The 22502-nt window shown below is 56.1% G+C and overlaps 2 protein-coding genes across 2 annotated transcripts; both read left to right on the top strand.

The window, feature by feature from the left end:
* Nucleotides 1–544: 544 nt before the first annotated feature.
* KCNK16 (potassium two pore domain channel subfamily K member 16) lies at nt 545–7531 on the top strand. The gene is made up of 5 exons (XM_058733810.1): nt 545–849; nt 3906–4020; nt 4846–5012; nt 5863–6028; nt 6303–7531. Exons 1-5 carry the CDS (start codon nt 637–639, stop codon nt 6524–6526), a joined length of 885 nt encoding a protein of 294 aa, XP_058589793.1. The 5' UTR covers nt 545–636; the 3' UTR covers nt 6527–7531.
* Nucleotides 7532–7538: 7 nt separating this feature from the next.
* KCNK17 (potassium two pore domain channel subfamily K member 17) lies at nt 7539–22240 on the top strand. Its single transcript, XM_058733809.1, has 5 exons — nt 7539–8622; nt 11713–11827; nt 16649–16809; nt 17227–17401; nt 21535–22240. The coding sequence occupies exons 1-5, from the start codon at nt 8350–8352 to the stop codon at nt 21843–21845; spliced, it is 1035 nt and encodes a 344-aa protein (XP_058589792.1). The 5' UTR covers nt 7539–8349; the 3' UTR covers nt 21846–22240.
* The last annotated feature ends 262 nt before the right edge of the window (nt 22241–22502 follow it).

Genomic DNA, 22502 nt, shown 5'->3' with positions numbered 1-22502 from the left:
TATGAAGCAAATGCATACAACTTGTTGGGAGCATCAACCCTATTCCTGTTCTTGGTCAAGGCTGTTCTCTATTTGCTTTGCCCTGATTTGTTACCCAGTTTATTATCTTCAGGGCCCTCAATAGGCAGGGCATCCTCCCAGCCCCATTCTGTAGCCAAGGCAACTGAGCACAAGGCATTTTCACACCCATCCTGATTCCTTCCCAGCGTGGGGACCCGAAGCCATCCATCACAGGTGAAAAGCTGAGGCTGTGGAGGGCACCCACTCAGGCCTGGGCAGAATGAAGGGGAAAGCATCTGATTTGGTCCAGAAACACCCATCCAACTTGTAGGCAGAGGGTAAGACAAGACGACCGCAGGAGGACCCAGTAGGTCTCTTTGAGGGGTCCATGCCACCGACCTGTGCTCTCCAGGGTCCAAAAGGCTGGTGGGGGGTGGCTGGCCTGTTTGCGCTGGAGGCACTTAGTGCAGCCACGCTGAGCCGCACTGTTCAAACAGACTCCCCGGCCTCCAGACACCTGTGCCGAGGAGGACGAGGAGGGCGAGGCAGGCAGGAGGCTGGGCACGGGTCCCCGGGCGCTTCCCCCCTCTCCTCCCAGAGGCAGCCCCGTAGCCCCGGCAGATTCCCGGCCACACCATGCCCCAAGCCAGGCTCTGCAGCTGCTGGGGTGGCCGGGTGCTGCCCCTGCTGCTGGCCTATGTCTGCTACCTGCTGCTTGGTGCCATTGTCTTCCAGCTGCTGGAGAAGCAGGCGGAGGCTCAGTCCAGGGACCAGTTCCAGTTTGAGAAGCTGCGCTTCCTGGAGAACTACACGTGCCTGGACCAGCGGGCCCTGGAGCAGTTTGTGCAGGTGAGAGGGAGGTGCTGGTGTGGGATGGTGGGCAGAGTGGGGGTTCTCATGGCAGATCCAGGGCGATCAGTCCAGGGAGGGGTGGTTAATGCTTGTTTGGAAGCAGTGTAGAGCGGGAACAGAGACCTAGGGAGACCTAGGGCTGGATTCTGGCCCCAGGTCTAGAACCAGATTGCTGTGTGACACTGAGCGGGTCACTCAAACTCACTGATCCCAAATTTCCTCATCTAAAAGGTGAGCCGAATGATCTCAGAGGTGCTGCAGACATTTACAGTGGATCAAAAGCACTTTTTAAGCAGCCACTTGCTGCATAAATGTGAACTGTGTGTCAGTGTTAGCAACACTGTGCAAATTTCCTTCTCCCATGTGCCATACTTCCCCTACCCCAACCCCGGGGCTGCTAATCTTTCTGTCTCACCTCCCTCACTTCCCTCTGCTGACCACACTCGAGGGCTGTGGGTGGGACACACAAATTACGGTCAGGAGCAGCTGCCATGCTGGTCTTCTCCGGCCCAGTGAGCAGGATGAGCAGGATGATGGCTACACCAGCAAGGCATCCATAGGGAGCTCTCTCTGGGGCAGAGCATATCCCCCTATGTCTGGGCCCCTCCTACTTCTCTGCACAAACTCTGGAGCCCCAGTACCCTCTCTCCAAGAAGCATGGCAAAACTGGGGTGTTGTGAATGCCTTGGAGACCAGGGAGCCCAGTGAAAGACAACAGCCACCACAAAGGAACAAGCCAAGTGCAGAGTCATCATAGTGATAATTGGCACTTAGTGAGCATTTACAAGGTGCCTAAAACAGTGGGGAACAGGGTCATCATGCTGGGGTTAGACCGGTCATGATCCATCCTCTGGAGCCAAGAATTTTATACGTGTTTCCTCATAATGACCTATGGCTATCACTGTCTCCAGTTGGTAGGTGGAAACCGGGCCACAGAGAGGGGGAGTGTGGGCAAGACTGCAGGCTTAAATACTGGGGACAGAACTCACCCCTCAGCTGGCTGCTCTTCACCATACGAATTAGCATAAGTGTAAGGCCTTGGGGTGGGCAGGATACAGCCTAGAGCAGCAGTCCTCAAAGTGCGGCCCCTGGACCGGCTGCATCAGCATCACCAGGGAGTCCTTTAGAAATGCCAACATCGCACCCCACCCCAGGCGCTCCAAATCAGGAGCTCTGGGGGCAGGACCAGCAGCCTATTGTTAACAAGCCCTCCAGGCCATGCCCATGCCCTCAAGATGGAGAACAGCTGACCTAGAGGATGATAGTTGGGTGGGGTGGTCAGAGAGAACTTTCCAGAGATGTGAGAGACCAGTCCAGGCCCTTTCTTCCAGGAAACGAGGCCTCCTTGCTCTCCAGCAGTACAGGGCTGGCACCATAGCACCCCTGTTAAGACTGAGCAGGGCTCTGGCGCCTCCCAAGACCCTCGTGGGCCCTGGAGCCCATGGCACCTCCTCCTCCCTCAGCCTAGGACTAGACGCAAAACCCAGGAGCCTGAGGGTGCAGGAAGGATTGGTGGCTGGGATCTAACTAGCTCTGTAAACAGAGCTAAAAAACAAGCCTAAAAAATAGGCTTGACTGCAGCCCCAGCCACTGAATAACAACACCCTGGCTCTGGCCTCCCCAGGGGAGCCAAGACACCTCCGTCCTCAGTCTCCTTGGGAGGGACCCTCACTTGCCAGGGGATGCCTGGCTGACAGGAATAGGATTCCAGAAGAGCACACATTACTTGTAAAATTCACAAGAGGAAAAAGCCATTAACAGTACCAGAAGCAGTGTTAGAGACGCCTCCACAGGAAAAAGGCCTTGCCCCGGTTCACAGGATTCGTGTCTGGCTTTTTCTACATGTGTGGATTCTTACAGAAAAATGGAGGGTCACACTGGGGGCCCCACATTCAGTACCCTCGCTGAATCAAGGCCCCTCCTCAGCAGGATGGAGTGCTTCAGGTTGGCTGTGGGAGACAGCTGGGCCTAGAGCAAGAGCTGCTCCCAAGGGTGAGGGTCTCCAGGGAGTGAGCGTGTTCCGGAATGTTCCATCCTGGCCTCTCTGGGTGTGTGGGAACGGGAGGGAGACCAAAGTCCACATGTGAAGAGACCAGTTCTGCCAAAGTGAAGAAAAGCAGACAGCCTGTGTAAGGACTCCCAGACTGGCCCAGCCTACCAGGGCCACCCCCACCCTGGCCAGGAGCACACACACCCAGCCAGTGGGGAAAAGGTTCCCACAGGAACTGGAGGCCAGAGTGGCCCCCTCCCCCACTGCCCTCTTCCAGCTTTGGGGGCTCTATCAAGTGGCAAGACTGTGCTGTTGCCTGGGACAAGGCATGGTCACAGGGGAGGGAACTGGGGAGGGATCACTAACCATCTCCAAGAGGGCTGGGCCTCGGGACAGAGGGGCTTACGCTTGAGCCTTCCAGGGTTCAGATTCCGTAAACACACACTCAACACACATGCACATGCATGCGTACAACACACCACACAGAAACACCACTACATACACGACCTTTGCCCTGGTGTCTGATGGAATTTCTCTTGTAGGCATGGGCTGGGCCTCATGAGGGGGCAGCAAAGAGCAAGGCTGCCCACTCCCCGGGAATACCCAGAACGGGGTTCTCTATCCCCACCATCAGCCCTGCGGGAGGGCAGCCCCATGGCTTCCCTGTGGCCCCCCAAATCTACGTTCCCCAGTAAGCTCTTCCGGGAACATCCGACCTGGAATCTTCCTATTGTCCTCACAACACATCTACGTCTCACCCTCTTGGCCACAGACAGCACCTCCCACCTGGACCACTCATTAAGCACCCTCCTCTGCCTCCTTACACCCGTTCCCCTCCACCAGCCCATGTTTACAGCCCACACCTCAGTCAGCCCTGGTCCGTGGAACAAGCAGTGGACTTGGGCAAGGCATTTAGCTACTTGGACAGAGCCTACATTTCCACAAAATGGAAACAAGACCATCTAAGAATATCATTAAGTGAGATGACAGCAGAGAGCTTGGCCACCAGCAGGGGCCATCAGCTGCCTCTTTCTCCCACCCACACCAACCCCCCCCCCAACAGGTGATCATGGAAGCCTGGGTGAAGGGTGTGAACCCCAAAGGCAACTCCACCAACCCCAGCAACTGGGACTTCGGCAGCAGTTTCTTCTTTGCGGGCACGGTTGTCACCACCATAGGTAAAGTGTCTGGGTGGGGAAGGGCTTCCCCAAAGTCCCTGTTTTGGTTGCGGTTGCTGAGAGCAGATGCTGAGACCAGGACTGTGGTTTATTTAGGAGATGATTCCAGGAAGCACAAGTAGAGAAGTGGGGAGGTAAAACAAGAGAGGAGAAAGGGCAGCAACGTTTGCATGGGTGAACAGGGTCCCAGTTAGGACAACTGGCCTTGCTCCCACGGGGGCCCTCTGAGAGCACAGGCAGAGCCCAGCCTCCGAACATTGCCTGTGAGGGGGGAGGAAATGAGGCTATTTATCTACCAACTCCTGCCCTCGATGGTTGAGAACTGACCCCGGATGTGTTAACTCTAGTATTTTGAACCTGCCCATAGACTACGCATGTTCTCAGGTACAGAGAGATGCAGGGACTTGGAGTAGAGAGCCATCTGGGTGGACAGGAACTGTCCCCCAGGCTGCATGTGATGCCCCAGCTGTTCTGAGGGGACAGAACACCAATAGCATCTGCTGTGTTCCCTCACCTCCCCCAGGGAAAAACTAGACAGGAATGACACAAAGCACTATGAGGAATCACTCCACGTAGGCAGGAGGAGGGTGGCAGTCAGGAGGGCTTCCTAGAGGCAGTGCCATTGGAGATGGGCCTTTCAAAGACAAGCAGGATTCTTACAAATAGAGATCATTCTAGCAGGGGCTGGGGAGAATGTTCTTGGGAAGAGAGGAGCTTCTCCTCTCCTCCAGGAGGTGATGGAAGATGACTACCTAGAGTCTGTGGGGGAGGCAGCTCTGAACTCTCTCTTTCCCATATTTGCACACTCCTCCCCTCCCCCCGCAGGATACGGCAACCTGGCGCCCAGCACGGAGGCAGGCCAGGTCTTCTGTGTCTTCTATGCCCTGGTGGGCATCCCGCTCAACGTGGTCTTCCTCAACCACCTGGGTGCAGGCCTGCACGCCCACCTGGCCGCCCTCGAGAGGTGGGAGGAGCAGCCCAGGCGCTCCCAGGTAGGGCCCCCTCTTCATTATGGCCCTGTGGCGGGGTGAAAACAGAAACTGATACTGAGACGTGGTTTGGCAGGCAGGGTCTTAGGGGTAGAAAGTCATGGAAGAAAGGGCGGGGCAGAGGGAGAAGTTGAATTGTGATCAGGCTGGACAAAGACTTGGCCAGCCCCTCGAGGAGCTCTCCCGCGTGTGTGGCCATGGGAGTTGTCCCACAGGGTGCTGAATCAGCCAGGGCTATATACCCTGGCCTCAATCAGACACAGGGTGGCCTTCTTGGGAAGGGTGTGCCCGTGGGCCCGGCGGTTCTCTGTAGCTGACATACGCCTCAAAGAAGACAGGAGCCAGAGGCCGCTGGCTGACTGCTGATCAACAAGGTCTCCTTTGAAAGGGAATCTGGACAGCACATCTCTGTGGCCATGACAGAACTCCAGCACCCCTTCCTGCGGTTGAAAGTAAACTTTGGGCCACCCAGCACAGCCCCATCGCCCACCCGCTTGGCTAGCCCTTTGCAAAGCCAGCACACTAAGGAGGGCTGGGGTGCAGAAGAATCTGGGGCAGTTCAGTGGCTGTCCTCTGTCCCAGCTCTGAGTCTCTGACAGGTCTATCCAAGCATGATCCTCAGACCCAAAGGAGTCTCCAAATTCCAAACTGACCCACTAATGAAATCCCTCTGACTAGATATTCCCCTGGCCTGGGCAAAGCACACACACAGAATACAAACACCACCCCAAAGGTGTGCAGGGCAAGGAAGGGACATAGCTACGGCCCAGCTGCACTCCCAGATTTGCGCACTCCCCCTGCCCAATCCTGGGGCCTTCCAAGTGGACTCAGAGACAGACTCTCTCACTCCCAGCTGCTGCAGATCCTGGGCCTGGCTCTGTTCCTGACCCTGGGGACGCTGGTCATTCTCATCTTCCCGCCAATGGTCTTCAGCCACGTGGAGGGCTGGAGCTTCGGTGAAGGCTTCTACTTTGCCTTCATCACTCTCAGCACCATTGGCTTCGGGGACTATGTTGTCGGTGAGAACAAGGCAGTCACACTTCTCCGAGTGGGGGCCATGAGGGTTAGGGAATGGGGAAATAGTCCCTGGTTGTTTGGGGGAGACAAATAATTTGTAAGGCTTCTGAGGATTCTCACAACATCCTTAGACGTCTGTGGCCTGGGACCCATCACCCTTTCCCTCCACTGCAGATCCTTGTTATGGGGAGGCTGGTGAAGACCCCTATGAAACCTGGGAGGGGGTGTGGCTGTGCCCTCAGATCCCGGGCATTTATCATGTCCCTTCCCTGCCAGGTACAGACCCCAGCAAGCATTACATCTCGGTGTACCGGAGCCTGGCAGCCATCTGGATCCTCCTGGGCCTGGCCTGGCTGGCTCTGGTCCTCCCACTGGGTCCTCTGCTTCTGCACAGGTGCTCCCAGCTCTGGCTGCTCAGCAGGGGACTTGGCCTCAAGGAAGGGGGAGCCCCCGAGATGGAAAGGGTCCCCAGAACTCAGAAGACCCCCATCTCTGCATGAGGCCTCCAGCAACCCCAGGAGCCCCTCCTGCTTCCCCTACCCCTTCTAGACTTCTATATGCCTTCTAGACTTCCTGTTCAAGATCCTCCCTCTCCCCTTCCCAGCCAGGGCTGATCTCAGGATCTCTCCAGAGAGTAAAGGAGACAGGAATATTCAAGCAAGTAACTGAAAGGAGATGTAGGACAGGATGAGAGACGTGTGTGGAGTGAGATGCACGCTGTTGTCCCAAAGCCCCTCCCCCAAATGTGACCTGGAAAAGTTGAATCCAGACATGGATCACCGTAGCCAAATCTCCATCATGCCCTCCCCACATTCCCCCCAACCCAGGAGACTTTATGCAGTACAGTAAACATAGGTTGACTTTATTTTCACTTCATTTGATATGTGCACGAGGGGCATTTGTCAGGCCCCCACTGTGTGTCAGGCAGAGGGCCAGGTTCTGGGGACACACAGTGAAATATCCTGCTCTCCATGTGCGTTTAGTCCACTAGAAGCACTAAATAAGCAGATAGGCCCCTACCCAGTGCCCAAAATGCTACAATGGGGCAGAGCAGGCCTGACAAGAGCCCATAGGGGTGGCTGGTGGGGAGGGTCAAGGAGAGAGGAGGGCTGGGGAGGGACTTTTGGAGCATCTTCATGCAAACAGGATATCTACCCTCAGGAATCTGGCAGCTGCCTCTCAAAGCCTGCCAGTTCCCCTTGCCTAGAGGTCTAGAACTGTCAGTGAACAAGGCTTAGGAGCTCTTGTGTATCCCATACCTTCCTGAGTGTGGCCTCCCCTGACTCCCCAGGGCACCCCTTGACCTCATCACCCCCTCTGGGTGCCTGTCTTAAGAGCCTTTCCAAACACACCCAGAGACGAGCTCTGTGGAGGCCTGGCCTCCTTTAGGAACATTCTCTGCAACCCCGGCCCTTCTCCTGCCAGACTGTGACGTCTCTGGCCAGAAGGAGAGGAGAGATTTAGACCAGTCCATCCACAGCCCAACTTCATCAAGGACTTCAAAGCTCTGCCATCAAGGCAGGCCGGTAAGTGGCTGGGTGGCTCCAGACTCGACTGAGGCAAGGCTGTGAAGCAGAGAAGGCTCCAGATGGGACACATAGGGAAGGATCTACAGCATCAAGAGAGACCCAGGTTACACCCAGGACTTCTTCATATGGAGAAGAGGTCTGGGAAACTGAAGACCCCTGAGGGACTCTTTATATGCCCTGGACCCTTCCTCCTCCAGGAAGGAAGTTACCGGGCTTCTTCAGAAGCAGGAAATGGACAAGCCCACTGGTCAAGAATCCTCTCACCTCCCAAGTTCATAGACAAGTGTTGATCAGCTGGGGTCCCTCATCTTTGGGAAAAGAAAGGGTGGTGTTGCAAGAGATCCAGGAAGGACTTGACAGGAGGCAAGGGTCCCAGGGTCCAAGAGCTTAGGCTGGAGCCCTAAGACAATAAACTTGGCTTCCACTTTCTCTTCCCCCTTGAGTGCGGTCTCCAGGAGTCCCTCCCACTGTTTGCTACAGTAGGACACGCTGGGGGGCTCTGGGCCCCTTCCACCTCAGAGCCTGCGGTCTCCCAGCACCCCTCCCCTTCCCCTGAGCTAGGCCTGGGGGGTGAGCACTCCACACACATTCTAGGCGGGGCCAGGTGCCCACAGCTTGGGGCTCGTTTTGTCCCTGGGATTGGATCCCGGTGCAGGGTGGGGCAGGGCTGTCCCATTCTCCCGCAAGCCTCCTGGGCACAGGAGAAAACTGAGAAAACTGGGCACAGGCAGGCGCTGGCTGGGGAGGGCACCCACCGAGCTCCTAGCCCCTTCCTTACGCCTCTGCCCTAGGCCATGGCTCCAGGCCCAGGCCTCCCTGCCTCTCTGGCTCTGTGCAGACCCCGAGCCCCGGCGGCGCCCGACGACAGGGCTCCACACTGCGCCGTGCCGGGCACCGTGCTCCTGCTGCTCGCCTACCTGGCTTACCTGGCGCTGGGCACCGGCGTGTTCTGGGTGCTGGAGAGCCCCGCGGCGCGTGACTCCAGCGCGAGGTTCCAGCGCGAGAAATGGGCGCTGCTGCAGAACTTCACGTGTTTGGATGGCCCGGCGCTGGACTCGTTGATCCGGGTCAGGGGCGAGCGGAGGCACGGGCGGGGGGCGGGAGGGCACGCCCCGGGTCGGGAGAGAGGAGGCGGGGATGGACGCGGGACGACTGGAGCGGGCGGGGGATGGGAGGGTTGGGCTGGACGGCCGCGGACCCGGCTCCGGGGCGGCCGGAGGGAAGCGCACCTTAACGCCCTGTCCTCCTTCAGGGCGGAGTGGGCACAACCCGCCCGGTCCGGTCGGTTGCTGGGCGCAAACACCCTACTTTGAGCACGGGACGACAGGGGGCGCGCCTAGCCGGGTCGGGCCGAATGGGGGCAGGGCGCGCTGGACAGGCCTGGGAGGTGGCGGGGCAAGGGTCCCACTAGGACCGCGCGGCGCTGCGTCGGGGTCGCCCCGCGGGCGAAGGACGAAAGGGCACGCCCGACCCCTTCCAGAGAGAGTGGAAACAGGAGAACTGGGGGCGAGGAGCAGTGTCAGAGGAGGAGCAAGACTGAGGGCACGGTTGGAGTCTTGGGGGCAAAGGGTACAGGGCGCGCTCGTCCCAGCGGGTGAGTGGAGGGGAGCTCGGAGCTCCCAGGGCGCAGACCCGATCGGGAACTAGCGGGGGCAGGCACAGGGGCGCTCTTCGGCTGAACCCGTTTTAGTCCTGTCTTCCGACTCAGGGGCTAGACGCGGAGGGGAGGTGCAGAGGTCTCGGAGCACGGAGACTGCTCTGGGGGGGTGGGGACCCAGAGGGGCGCGGGGAAGGGAAAGGCTGAGGAGGCTCTTAGGGGCGGGTCATCGCAGCTGGGTGGAGGTGTCCGACTCGGGGCGGGGCCGCACAGGACTGGGACCTGCGGGATTTGGCGGATGCTTGATCGGCAGACAGGCTGCTGTGCCCCTAGCCCCGAGTCTGCGTCCCGCAGTCCCGGTGCCGCCTCCATCGAGGAGGGCAGGGCCTGAGTGCAGGGTCGCCAACCCAAAGCCAGTCCCCAGAAGGTAGCAGGGAAATGTCCCTGGGTGGGAAGTGACATGGCACTGGGGCAGTGGTAGAGTCCTGAGCCCTTGGACTGGGCTGATGGTGTAGGGCCTAGAACTGGGCAGGGAAGGACGGTCTCCGCTAAGGACCTCATGTAGCACCTCCACCGCCCCACCTCTAAACTTTTACAAACCCCGCGGGCTGCCTGGTCCTGGAGGCTGGGTGACACCCCCTTTGCAAAGGTGGAGAATTTCAATTCCCGGCAGCCTAGGCCCAGGGAAGAGGACAGTGATGGCAGTGATAATGGTAAATGCTTCTGTGTAGCACTTACTGTGTGTGGAGCCTTGTTCCTAGACTATTAACTTGTATTAACTCCTTTCCTCCTCACCTACCTCACAGGTAGGTACCATTTTATCATCCCCATTTGCGAGATGAAGAAACTGAGGCTCAGAGATGTTATGGGCCTGTTAACCGCCAAGATGGATCTCAGTGCAGATGTGTGTATGTGGGTGTTTCCCACCTTTCCTCACAGGGCTTTCATTTCTGTACACTTCCCCCATAACCCCCTTCAGCTGCCCCTGCACTTTTTTTTAAGTGCTTCTTTATTTCTTTTTGAGAGAGAGAGAGACAGAGAGACGGGGGGGGGGGGGGGGGGGGAGGCAGAGAGGGAGGGAGAGAGAAAATGCCCAACGGTCTCTACTCTATCAGCTCAGAGCCCGATGTGGGGCTCAAACCCACAAACTGTGAGATCATGACCTGAGCTGAAGTCAGACACTTAACTGAATGAGCCACCCAGGTGCCCCTCCTCCTGCACTTTACCCCTTCTTCAACCATCCTGTGGCTTTCACCATCCCCAAAATAAGAATGTGGTGTCTCCAACCCAGATCCCCCCCGAGGGTAGACACGTGTGTGCAACTTCCTCAGATCCCCCCAAAGCAACAACCCTCCTCCTCCCAGCTGGGCCCTTCCACCTATTCTAAAAGTCTGTCATCCAGCCCGCATCCCCACACCCTTACAGGGGTTTCGATGCTTCCCTGACTACCCACACCAAATAGGACCAGAGTCCTAGGTTTCTGAGTGTCTCCTCTCTGTTCCTCCTGGCCCACTCTGTGCTGGATGCAGGCCAGGCCCTCTCCATCACTCACCCGTCAAGAGTCTCTCCTCTTCTGGTGTGCTAACACCTATGCTGCCAGCTTCCAGGGAACACACAGACCCGCTCTTGCCTCCTCTTTGCTCAGTGACCTTGGAAGAGGCCTGCTGTTCCATCCCTGGCATGGCAGAGCCAAGTGTGGCCTGGCTCCCAGCTGCCTCTCCGTCTCCCTGTACTAGATCCCAGGCACAGTCCTGTCTCCCAGGCTTTGCTCCTGCTGTCCCATCTACCTAAATGTCCCTTCTACCAGGAGCAGTCCTTTTAGACCCTCAAAGAAAGCCCAACTAAAACATCACCCCCTCCGTGCAGCTTCTGCTTCTACCCCCGTCAGAATAAACATCCTTCCTCTCAGTATTCCTACAGCATTATATTGGTAATAATGTTGATGATGGCAACCACTGCCACTTACTACATCCCACGTACTGTTCTAAGTCTATACCAAACACCTCACTGTACCTTCACAAGCAATTCTATGAAGCAGGTGCTATTACTATTCCCATTTTGCAGATAAGGAAACTGAGGCACAGAGAAGTTGGGTATCTTGTCCAGGACCATGTGGCCGTACTGCCTTAATGCCCAAAGCTGCGCTGACTGTGCTGTATTGGTTAAATCTGTCTCTGACCCACTGAGGACTGACACCCCATGTCCTGCCTGGCCAGTGTCTGTTGCAAGAATGGGAGGGAACAAGAGAAGGGGGAGAAATGGTGTTCTTCCAGCTGGTGAGACATCCTGAGCTGACCTGGGCTCTGGGGTAGAGAAGGAAAGGAGCTCTCTCCATGGTCCCTGCCCCTGGGGAGGCCCTGATTGGACAGGAAAAGAGCCTGCTTCCCCTGGAAGGGCTGAGATCAAAGAGTGGTTGTGACGATTGTCCATGAGTGTGTGTGTGTGTGTGTGTGTGTATGCACCCCCATGCATGTGTATTCATGCACACATGTGTATGTGTTTGAGTGCAGGGGCCCAGTTGCCCCACAGACCATGGTGGTCACTGCAGCCTCTCCCCCAGGGCATCGTCCAAGCGTACCAAAGTGGGGACATCGTCCTTGGCAACACCACCAGCATGGGGCGCTGGGAGCTCGTGGGCTCCTTCTTCTTTTCTGTGTCCACGGTCACCACGATTGGTAAGAGCAGGATGGGGCCAGAGTGGGGTGGGGAGTGTGACCCCGCCCCCCGAAAGACAGGGGTCAGGGGACTGGTGCCTTTTGGAAGAGTTACTAGGCCACTAGACTCCAAGTGCACTCAGGCCCAGCAGTGTGGCCACCATCTGTGGGCAGAATCTGGGGCCGACCTGGGATTTGCTGAATCCAGTTCTGCATTTTACTGAGGTCTCCAAGAGATTTGTGTGCAACACGACATTTGAGTAGGGCTGCTCTTGGGGGATTTCTGCCCCACACAACCTTTCAGGACATAGAGAGCCCCCGTGTAGCAGTAAGATGTGTTTCAGCTCTCTAAGTCTCCTGGTCCCCTGGGCCAAGCCCACCCAACACTGGGGATGTGGAGGGCAAGGGAAAATTGGGAAGGAAAGAGGGGCAGAAATCCAAAAAGACCCTTTCCATCCCCTGTTCTCAGTGTTGGGGAAAGGTGGCCATTCCTGGACGCCTCTCCCCAGCTCACTAAGGCACCCCTCGCACCCCATCGCCATTCTCTCCAAGCCCCCTTCCTCCCTCACACAGAGAGCCCTGGGACCAGATCTCCCTCCCTTTTCCTTAGCCCAGCCTTCAGGAGAGTGAAGGTGGAACCAGCCCTGGGAGGGTGCCTGGGGGCTGTTGGAAGGGGAAGGAGGAGAGCAGCCTAGGTCCCTCCAGCTCTGAAACCCAGGAAATAACTCAAGTCCAGAGCCCCATCCCCCTTCTCTGGCGGAGGCCCCGCTCCTGCATGACCCTGGAGTTACCACCAGGTGGCAGGCGGACACCACTGCTGGCCAGGGCGACCTCTACCAGCTCTCGGCCAGCCAGGATCCTCTCCCAGGCAACCAGTGTCCCAGTCTCTGTCCCCACCCACAGGGGAGCCAGGCAGGAGCTCCCAGCGGACTCTGCTTAGCTTTAAATCAACCAATACTTCTTGGAAGCGGGTCTCAGGGCTACACAGGGGCTTGGGTAGTCCTCCACCTTGAGGCAAGCATGCTTGGGAGGCCCCTGAGACTCCATGGACCCTGTGGCCATGGAAGAACTAGCCAGGATGGTATTTATTCACCTTTATACCTCCTGGGTCTACAGGGCCAGCATACAGTGGGCACTCAAATTCCCAAAACACCCATCCCCTCCAGCCCTTAGTGATTTCCAGGGCAGGGGGGATGTTTGATGCAGAGTCACTGTGGGGAGGCATCCTAGCTGTGTGGGGGGTCTGTAATCTCTAAAGCCCATACCTCCTACACCCTTGGTCCATTGAATTCCGAGTTTGGCAGCCCGTCCCTTTGTCTTTACTCGGTTCTGCCCTAAAGCTATCTGAGACAGCTCTGAAGGGAAGGAGGGCAGAGGAAGGGGGAGCCCAGCCCTCCCTGCACACGTGGTCTACTTGTACTAGGCACCGTGAGGGGCACTTCTACAATTGAGATTTCATTTTGTCTGTATGGTCCAACTTCCAAAATAGGGCTTATTATTTTCATGTCACGGAGGAGGAAACTGAGGCACACAGAAGTTGCCCTTTCCCCAAAGAAAGTAAGCAGCTATGGGGTTTGAAACCCAGCTGGGGGATTACCTTGCTCTTTCCAATAGTGCCTGACTTTAGAAGGTTTACAAATACAGTGGAAATTCTAAGCAACAGGAAGGAGAGAGCCATTCTAGGGTGAACAGGGGGGAAGTTCATGAGCTGGTGATTCTGACCACACACACACACACACACACATGCACGCACACACGCGTGTGCGCAGAGGGCATGCAGAGAGAGGAGGAGAGGAAGGGAAAGGAAGATGGGGTACACGTGGAACACTCCATGAAGGAAGGAAGGGATACCCTGAGGGGCACAGGAGAGGACTGCCTCCTTGGCGTCCCTGTCATCCTGGGTCTAGTACCCTGTAAGGGTTGTACTTTCCAAGCCCCAAAATGAAATAATGTCTGACAGGCCCATGAACACCTCTAGACCAGCTGGACAGGCCTGAGCGCGCCCCCCCCCCCAAATTGTCCATCATCTATGAACTCCATCCATGGCTTGTTCATTTGTTCACTCCTCTAGCCATCCATTCATTCAACAAATAGACTTAGTAGCTGGGGGAGCCAGAAAATTCTAGTGAGACAATGGTGAGCAAAACTGGCAAGTCCCTGCCCTTGGGGGAGCTGATGTTCTAGTGCAAGAGGACACCCAACAAGCAAACAGATACATAGGCAATATTCAGGTGGTGGGAGGTGCGTAGAGAGAAATAACGCCAGGGAAGGGAGTCTCATAGTGATGGGGAACTATTGTATATAAAGTGGCCTTTGAAAGCCTTGCTGTAATGGTAACACTGACGCAGAGACATGAACGGAATAAGGTAGAAAGCTGTGTAAGTATCTGGGGAAGCAAGTGCAAAGGCCCTGAGCTAGGAGTGTTGCTGATGGGCTTGGGGAACAGTAAAGAGGACCAGGTGATTGGAAAGGGTTGGAAATGAAGGCTGACTTCAGAGGAGGTACAAGGCAGCCCAACCACACAAGGCTTTCCTGGGATGTCCTAGGGGTCGACTAGCAAAGTGAAAGAGGTGACAGGAGACCTGCTGAAGGGAGAGGTGGCTTAGATGGAGTCATGGTCACCGAGAATTGAGCAGGCAAATGAGGGCTTCACTGATATCCACCGACGGCGCTGAGCTAGGGCTGGCTGAGAATGATGGGGAGAAGAAAAACTCACTTAATGTCAGCCTGAGAAAGGGAAAAGCTTCACGGGGGTCCTCCCAGACTTGGAATCTAAGTGCTACCATTCCACAGGTTAGAAAAGACCCCGAGGGACAGAGGATAGCACTGGGAGGACCCACAGTTAGAAGAGGAGGGGTCAGTGAGGAGTCAGGCATCCCTGGATGCCAATACAGTTCCCTCCTCTAAATGAACCTGTAAAAGCCAATTAGGTGAAGAATGGATGAGGCTCTAGAAGAGGTTGCTGAGGTCCTCAGACCACAAGCTGGTGGAGTGGAGTTCAATCATTCATCCATTCATTCATGCGGCAAACATTCCTTCCACACCTTCTGTCTATTACAGGCTTGAGGGCTCACATTCCCATCTATGGCACACTGCCATTGCCTCCTTTTGTCCCGCATGCAAACACTGTGAGGTAGATGTCAACATCTCCATCTCACAGACAGGGAAACAGAAGCTCAGAGAGGCCAAGCCACTTCCCCAAGGTCCCACAGCCTTCAAGGGGCAGGGCTGGGATCCAAACCCAGGAAGCACTTCTGATTCCAAAGCCCATGCTCTAAATTAGTGCATGCTTTGGCCTCTCTTGGGACCATCCCCTCTGAGACCCCTCAGTAAGGCGAGGGTCAGTGTAAACCACCAATTTCAATCCAGTACAAGTGAGCGTGGAGTATGTGGGAGTGCTGACCAGTCTGGGCAGGGGGACAGGGTGCAAGGCATCCATTCATCTATTTACACATTCATTCCCGCATTTCCCATTCATTCATTCATTCTTAAACTCATTCAACACACATTTGGTGAGCACCTAATTAGGTATCAGATCCTGTGCCAGTTGCTGAGAATATAAAGCTGATTATGACCCCCTGCTTTGAGGGGCTCATGACTCTCGAGGATGGCAGACTTGGAACAGATCATTCTTATACAGTGGGTTACCCTCAAAGATGGCCAAGTGCTGGGGGAGCTGCTGCACTGGGGCTGCCATTTATAGGCAGGCAAGGAGGGAAGCATGCTCTTGGTAGAGGCAGAGTCATGTTCAAAGGCACAGAGGCAGGAGGGGGCCTGGGGATTCAGCAGGGCAGGAGTGTGGCCAGAACTGGGAAAGTAGGGGACCAGATGGGCTCAGAGATGGGCTGGGTGAGACTTTGGACCTTCCTTCCAAAGGAATAATGATGGGTCATAATCTGGGAGACGATATAGTCAGGCTTGCATTTAGCACAAGACAGGAATGTGGGGGGGGGTGACCAAAAAGTGGGGGGACAGAAACGGAGGAGAATGAAAGAGGAAAGGATGTCCAGGCTAACTGAATCTGTGGAGGAATGCCTCATCGTCCCCTAGCCTCCCCCATCCCTTATCTTCATGACAGAGAAGATAGCCAACCTCCACCTGGCCCTCCATCAGGTCACCTGATTGCCCATCCACGGCCCCTCGCTCCTGAGGGGTTTGGGAGGGAGCCCGGGTGTGTTAGGGCATTCTGCAAATCAGGCATCAAGGCAGAATCAGATGTACAAGAGGCATATGGGGGGGGGGGGGGGAGGGAGGCCTTTGAAGGCTGAAGAAGGAGCAGGAGAGATGGTGACAGCCGACTGCAAAGTAGGCATGATGCCTGAGAAAGGAGAGAGGATGGGAAGGGCCTGAGTAGGCCCAGCCTCAGACTGCAGGTGGCTCTGAGGAAGGCCTGGCCAGGCCGGGCAGTGGGAGCCCCAGGCAAGACTGCCTGCCGGGGATGCTGCATTGGCTTGGGGGCCGTGCCCAGAGACAGGAGCCTGGAGGCCGCAGGGCCCTGGCTCAAACGGTGCAGCTGATCCCGGAGATGCAGCACCTAGAGGCTCCATGCCCTTCCATGCCCCTCTCCCATGTCCACCCAGAAAGGGGGAAATGAGGGAGAGAACGGAGTCTTACCCTTTGTGGGTTTGAGCTCACACACACTGCCGAGCCTCCTGGAGCTGTAAAATACAGAGCGGAGTCCCCAGCTGGAGTAGAGGGTGTTCTGAGGGAGTGAAGGTATAGGGACCCCTGCAGTCCTGGCTTGGGAAAGGAAGGCATCCGGTAAATGCCAGCTGGAGGGGGTTAGGAATGAGGATCCCTGGGGATGGAAAGGTCCCCTGATGTGCCTCTGTCTTGCCTCAGGCTACGGCAACCTGAGCCCCCATACGATGGCCGCCCGCCTCTTCTGCATCTTCTTTGCTCTTGTGGGGATCCCGCTCAACCTCGTGGTGCTCAACCGACTGGGGCATCTCATGCAGCAGGGAGTGCATCACTGTGCCCGCAGCCTGGGGGGCGCCTGGCAGGTGCATGGGCTGTGGGAGTGAGGGGGGGCTGGGTTACTTCTAGGATGAGTGGGGTAGTGGGAATCAGGAGGCCCAGGGGGGCGGGTCACTGGAGGGAGCAGGGGTTACCTCTGGGAATCACGGTTACTAGTGGGGATGTGGTGGGACTGGAGGCCGCTGCCCAGAATGGAGGTCATTAGTGATAAAGGGGCATCAGTAGAGAGCACGGGGTAGCAGCTGGCCAACTGGAAGGGTATCAGCCAGCCAAGGTCTTGCCCAGGAACCTGGAGAACACAGACGAGGTGGAGGGGCCCCAACAGCCCCTTCTTGCCGGGAGGGAGCGTATCCCTGTCTCCTGCTCAGGATCCCCCGAGGCTGTCTGTTCCCCAAGCACTGGGAAGAAGCCACATGGGGCCTGGGAACTGCATGCACCCACAGGACCCGGCCAAGGCTCGGTGGCTGGCGGGCTCCGGTGCCCTCCTCTCGGGCCTCCTGCTCTTCCTGCTGCTGCCCCCACTGCTCTTCTGCCACATGGAGGGCTGGAGCTATGTAGAGAGCTTCTACTTCGCCTTCATCACCCTCAGCACCGTGGGCTTCGGCGACTACGTGATCGGTGAGAGATCCCTGCAGGCAGCAGGAGGGCGGCTGGGCACTCAGCTGCCTGGCCTCCACTCGCCTGCTCCATTGGCTGGCACCTGTCGTGCGCCAGGTCCTGCAGGGCGGGGTGGGGGGGGGGGGTGCGGCGCTCGGAGGCCCAGAGTCCAGAGGACACCGTCCTGGGAAGGTTCAACCTGCTTTGTTGTGTGATGGGACTAAAGTCACCCAGGTAAAAAGTGACAACTGGAATTTGAACCCAGCGCTTGGGGCTGGCTATAAGTCACGGCCCTGGTTCTCTTGGCAAGCGCTGAAAATGTCCACAGGCTCAACTGTTGTTATGAGAGCTCACCAAATTAAGAGAGTCCCTGACCCGCCCTCCCTGGTCCTTCCTTGTCCCAGGGTCTCTCCTCCCCACTTCACCCCACCTCATGAAACGCCAAGCTTCCCACTGTCCCTGGGCTGAGGGCCGTATGTTCCACACCACAGGCCACAGGGACCAGGCTGGAGAGTCTGGGAGACTCAGGAAAACCCAGCCTCCCCCGACCCCCGTTGGCAAATGAACTCTGAGTGCCAGTAAAGAAGGGCTGCGTGGTCCAGAAGGCCCAACATGAGGTTTAATCAGCCATCACTACCCAGTGTGGGCAAGACAGGGGTCCCAGAAGCCACTGGCCTTGCATGATAAAGCTGAGGCAGGTACCCAGCAGGTGGCAGTGGAGGGACATTCTGTGGGGCCGCAGGGGTGGCTGGGACCTCAGCTCAGCCTCATTATCCCCCTGTGCTGCCCTCCCCTGAAGGTTCACCACATGAGCAGTGGCCCCTGGCACCACCACCACACTGGTCTCAAGGACCCCTGGCCCTAAATTAGGGAGAAGGCCCTGTCCTTCTTCACATCTATGGAGACAGAACCCAGCCTGCGATATTGAAATGAAGTCTTACCAAAGTAACAAACAGCTAGCTAGCACCTCAAGCCACCTAGAGTGACAACTGTCACCCCCATTTTACTGAGGAGAAAGCTGAAGCTCAGAGAGGCCAAGCCATTTGCCCGAGATTGCACAGCTAGCTAGAATTCTGATCGGCTGACTCCCAGACTCATACTCTTTCCAGACCCCGTCACGCACCCCCTCTGGGGCCTCAGTGTTCCTATATATAAAATGAGCGGTCAGGGCTAGGTGATGGCTGAGACCCCCTCCGTGCCTTCTCACCTGTGTTCAGTGTCCTCCCCTTCCCTGAACCTCTCTTTCCTTAAGAAGAAGCATCCTGTGTCAGGGGCCTCATGCTGTCCCTTCCCAATATCTTCAATCCTGGAGGGAGGCTGTTGCTCTGAAAAGAAATTTTTGAGAAGGTTTCTTCCAACTGGGTACACTCCCACACCTACCTTCAAAGTGGTGAGACAGGTCTGAGGAGAGCTTAGCCCAGCGGCTCCAAGGGCCACATCTGTCCCTGTCACAGATCAGAGAATGATTCTTGGATCTGTCCTCTCCTCTCTGTTCCCACTGCCATCTTCTTAGTCCAGCCAGGCCTGTTGTACATGGCTGGTTATGTAGGTTGGGCACTACACAACCCTAAAGTGTTGCCATTCACATAAAGCACATGGAATGGCACCCATAGATTTGTGAGGCCTGTATCTCTGTCCCCGCCTTGGCTTTTAGGACCTTTAAAAAATTACAAGTGCTATCACGTCACCTGCCTAGGTCCTGCGAAAACCTTCAGTGTTTTCCCATAGTCTTAGGATGGAGTCCCAAATCCATGGGTAGGCTGGTGAGGGCTACTCTGTGGCTGAGCCCTGCCTCCTTCTCCACTCTGAGCTCTCCCTCTTCCACCCTGTATCGGGGCCACCAGGGGCTCAGCCATAGCAACCTCAACCCAGGGCTATGTGATGTGATGGGTCCTGCACCACCAGGGCTCAGGGCGTGAAACTCGGGATTTGCCCCAATGGTAGTCCTGAACCCAGAAGACCTGGTTCTCTGAGGGTGTCCAGTGCAAGGAGAGGGGAGGAAACGTGGGAACAAGGCTCTCAACAACAGTCTCCTGGTGCCTACTGATCACCAGGTCCCCCAAAGTTTGGTCCTGGGTGGGAAGAGCTGACAGCAGGCTCCCCTGGAATCCTGCCTGGAGAAGCCTACACGAGGAATCTTTGTAAGGATGTCCTGAGGCTCCACATTCCTCCGAGGCAGGGCAGATACAGGTCCAGACACAGACACCCTGGGAATGGCAGGAAAGGCCTCCGCCAGCATCAAGGGAGGGCCTGCGACATCCACGCAGCAGTCTCTACTGGAGAAAGGAGGGCTGATCAGGGTCCCTGCTTCCTGCCAGCCACCCTGTGGGGAGTGGCAGGGCCAGAAAGGCTGGAGGATGGGGCCAAGTCCTCCCAGAGTCAGTCCCCTTCCACCGAACATCCTGACTGAGGAGACGTGGTTCAAACCCATGAGGCCCCCCCAAAGACTGCTCCCACCCATGTCTCTCCACCTTCTTTGTCCTCCAAGGACAAGGTCAAACCCTTTTCTTGGATGGGAATGCTGAGGTCCACCACCTGGTCTCAGGGCGCCCATTGTCCCTGTCACAGCAGCCCCGCGGGTGTTGTCTTCATAGCTGCTCCTCTTTTCCCGAAGGCCATGGCCAGAGCAGCACCCCGGTCCCAGCCTCCTGCTCCTCCCTGGCCTCATCCCCCACTTCCCCCAATTGCATTTGCAACGCAGTTGAGCGCCTTGCCAGCTGCCAGATCACCCGCCACTTATGATTTCGGCTAAAAAAATGAAATAAAATGAGAGAAGGACACCCCCTCCCCTCCACTGCCAGGAGCAAGCCGAACTGGTGGGTGGCAGGGGCCGAGAGCTGGCTCACCGCTGATCTCATTTGGGACTGCCAGCGGAATCTTGGCCCCATAACTCAATCAGCCTAATCCAATCCCGGCTCCTGCCAGGCAGTGAGGTGGGGTCCAGGGCTGCAGGCTCATTCCCGAGCTGGGGCCCAGGAAAGGGACCCAGGCCTGAATGACAGGGAATAGAGGTTGTCTTGGGGCCAGGAGACAGAGGGATGGGTGGGACAGAACACGAAGACAGAAAAAGATGTTGAGAGAATAAGAGGACAGACCTCGCCCTTGAACAATCCCGATTTGATGAGGGTGACAAGACAGACCCCTAGGAAAGAAGGAAGAATTGAGTTATGGAGTATGCTCTTGAAATGACTTATCTAAGCCCTCCAATGACCTCCATCTGTCCCTTCCCTCTGCCATTACTCACCCAGTCCTGATTATGTTTGGGGTGCCGGTGTGGGGATCCCAGAGAGAATAAGTAACTTAACCCAGCAGAAGCACATGGGCTGAGGTCTATCTGCTGGATTAGGGGACGTTCACTAGGCCATGAGGAAGTGGAAATGAAGAGCATTCTGAGCTGGAAGGACAGCAAATATAAAGGCCCTGGGGCAGGACTGGAGATAGATGGGAGAACAAGAGAAAGCCCAGAGTGACAAGCACAGCACTCAGCAGGGAAAAGGTATGTAAATCAAGGCTGGGGGAGTAGATAAGGGCCTTAGGACTTCATCCCAAAAGCCAAGGGCTTGGGAAGAAAGTATTCTCCTCATTCACAGGTGAGGGATATTCAGACAGAGGAAGGTCACACAGCCAGGGAGAACTGGGGCAGGATACAAACTCCAGTGGTTCCACCTGTTGTCCCCAAAGCTCTTGGCAAGTTGCCTCTGTTCAGATATGAGGAAACCAAACACAGAGACAGGCAAACAACAGAGCGGGCATCAGAATCTTTTGGGAGGCTTGTTAAAACAGATTGCTGGGCCCACCCCAGGGCTTGCATTCAGTAGGTCTGGAGGGGGACCCGACCATTTACACTTCTACCAAACTCTCAGGTGATGCTGATGCTGCTGGTCCAGGGACCCCACTTTGAAGCACTGGGATAGAGCACAGAGTCCATCAGAAGGACAAAGAGGAAATGTAGCTTCCAAACTCAACTCAGAGTGGCAATCCAGGGAGGCTTCCTAGCATCCTATAGCAGTGACCACAAGGCTAGCGATCTCAGACCAGTTTGAACTTCCCATATTCTGCTCATATACATCAAGCCATGTGTGGCTGTTTCTGTTTGGGAATGTGGCCTTGACTTTGCCAGACCTCTTTCCTCTGACTTTGCCTCTCCCCGCCAGGGATGGACCCCTCCCGGAGGTACCCGCTGTGGTACAAGAATACAGTGTCCCTATGGATCCTCTTTGGGATGGCGTGGCTGGCCTTGATCATCAAACTCATCCTCTCCCTGCTGGAGACCCCAGGGAGATCATATTCCTGCTACCACCACAGCTCCAAAGAGAACTTCAAGCCCCAAAGCTGGAGGCAGAGCCCCGATGGGGAGGCAGAACCCCGTTTGCCACAGTCAGGCTGCTGTCCAGAGGGGCCTGTGAGAATCATGCAGCATCCAGAACCCTCTACTCAGGTCTCATGTTGTGGAAAGGGCAACTAGTTATACTCCCGTATGCGTTCCATCTTCCTCAGTAACAAGAGCCCTGGCTTTAAGTTTGGCACATAACCACCCAGACTAAAGACTACTTTTTTTATCTTCCCTTGAGGCTATCTGCAGCTATATGGTTAAATTCAGCCCAATTGAATACACGGAGAAGAATCCTGTGGGACTTATGACTGACTTTTTGTGGCAGGTAGTGTGCTCCTCTTCACTACTTCCTTTTTCTAGCTGGCTGCAATACTGATATAGTGGCTGGAACTCTGGCAACCATGTTGCACCATGAGGTAGAAGCCATGTTTGAGATCGGTGACACAGTAAGACAGGAAGAGCCTGGGTTCCTGATGGTTGAAGAGCTTCCATAACAATCTGGACCGAATACCTTCAGACTTCATTTGTGTGAGTGAAAAATAAATGTCGATCTCATTTACTACAGTTTTATTTGGGGTTTTCTGTCACTCACAACCACAACTAATTCTAACTGACCTACGTACCCAGAGACAAAGGCAGCGTCTGAGACTGGAACATACACAGAATCCACTCCTTTCCCAGGTGAGTTTGCCCAGGACTGGTAGAAGGAATGGATTAAGGGCTGAAGTTCAAGGCCCCCTTCACGTCCAGAGACCTTCCAGGTAAACTCCCAACGGTCAGGGTTGATAC

The sequence above is a fragment of the Neofelis nebulosa genome, chromosome 6, assembly GCF_028018385.1.
Source record: "Neofelis nebulosa isolate mNeoNeb1 chromosome 6, mNeoNeb1.pri, whole genome shotgun sequence".
NCBI lineage: Eukaryota > Metazoa > Chordata > Mammalia > Carnivora > Felidae > Neofelis > Neofelis nebulosa.
This window is presented reverse-complemented; position numbering and strand designations above follow the sequence as displayed.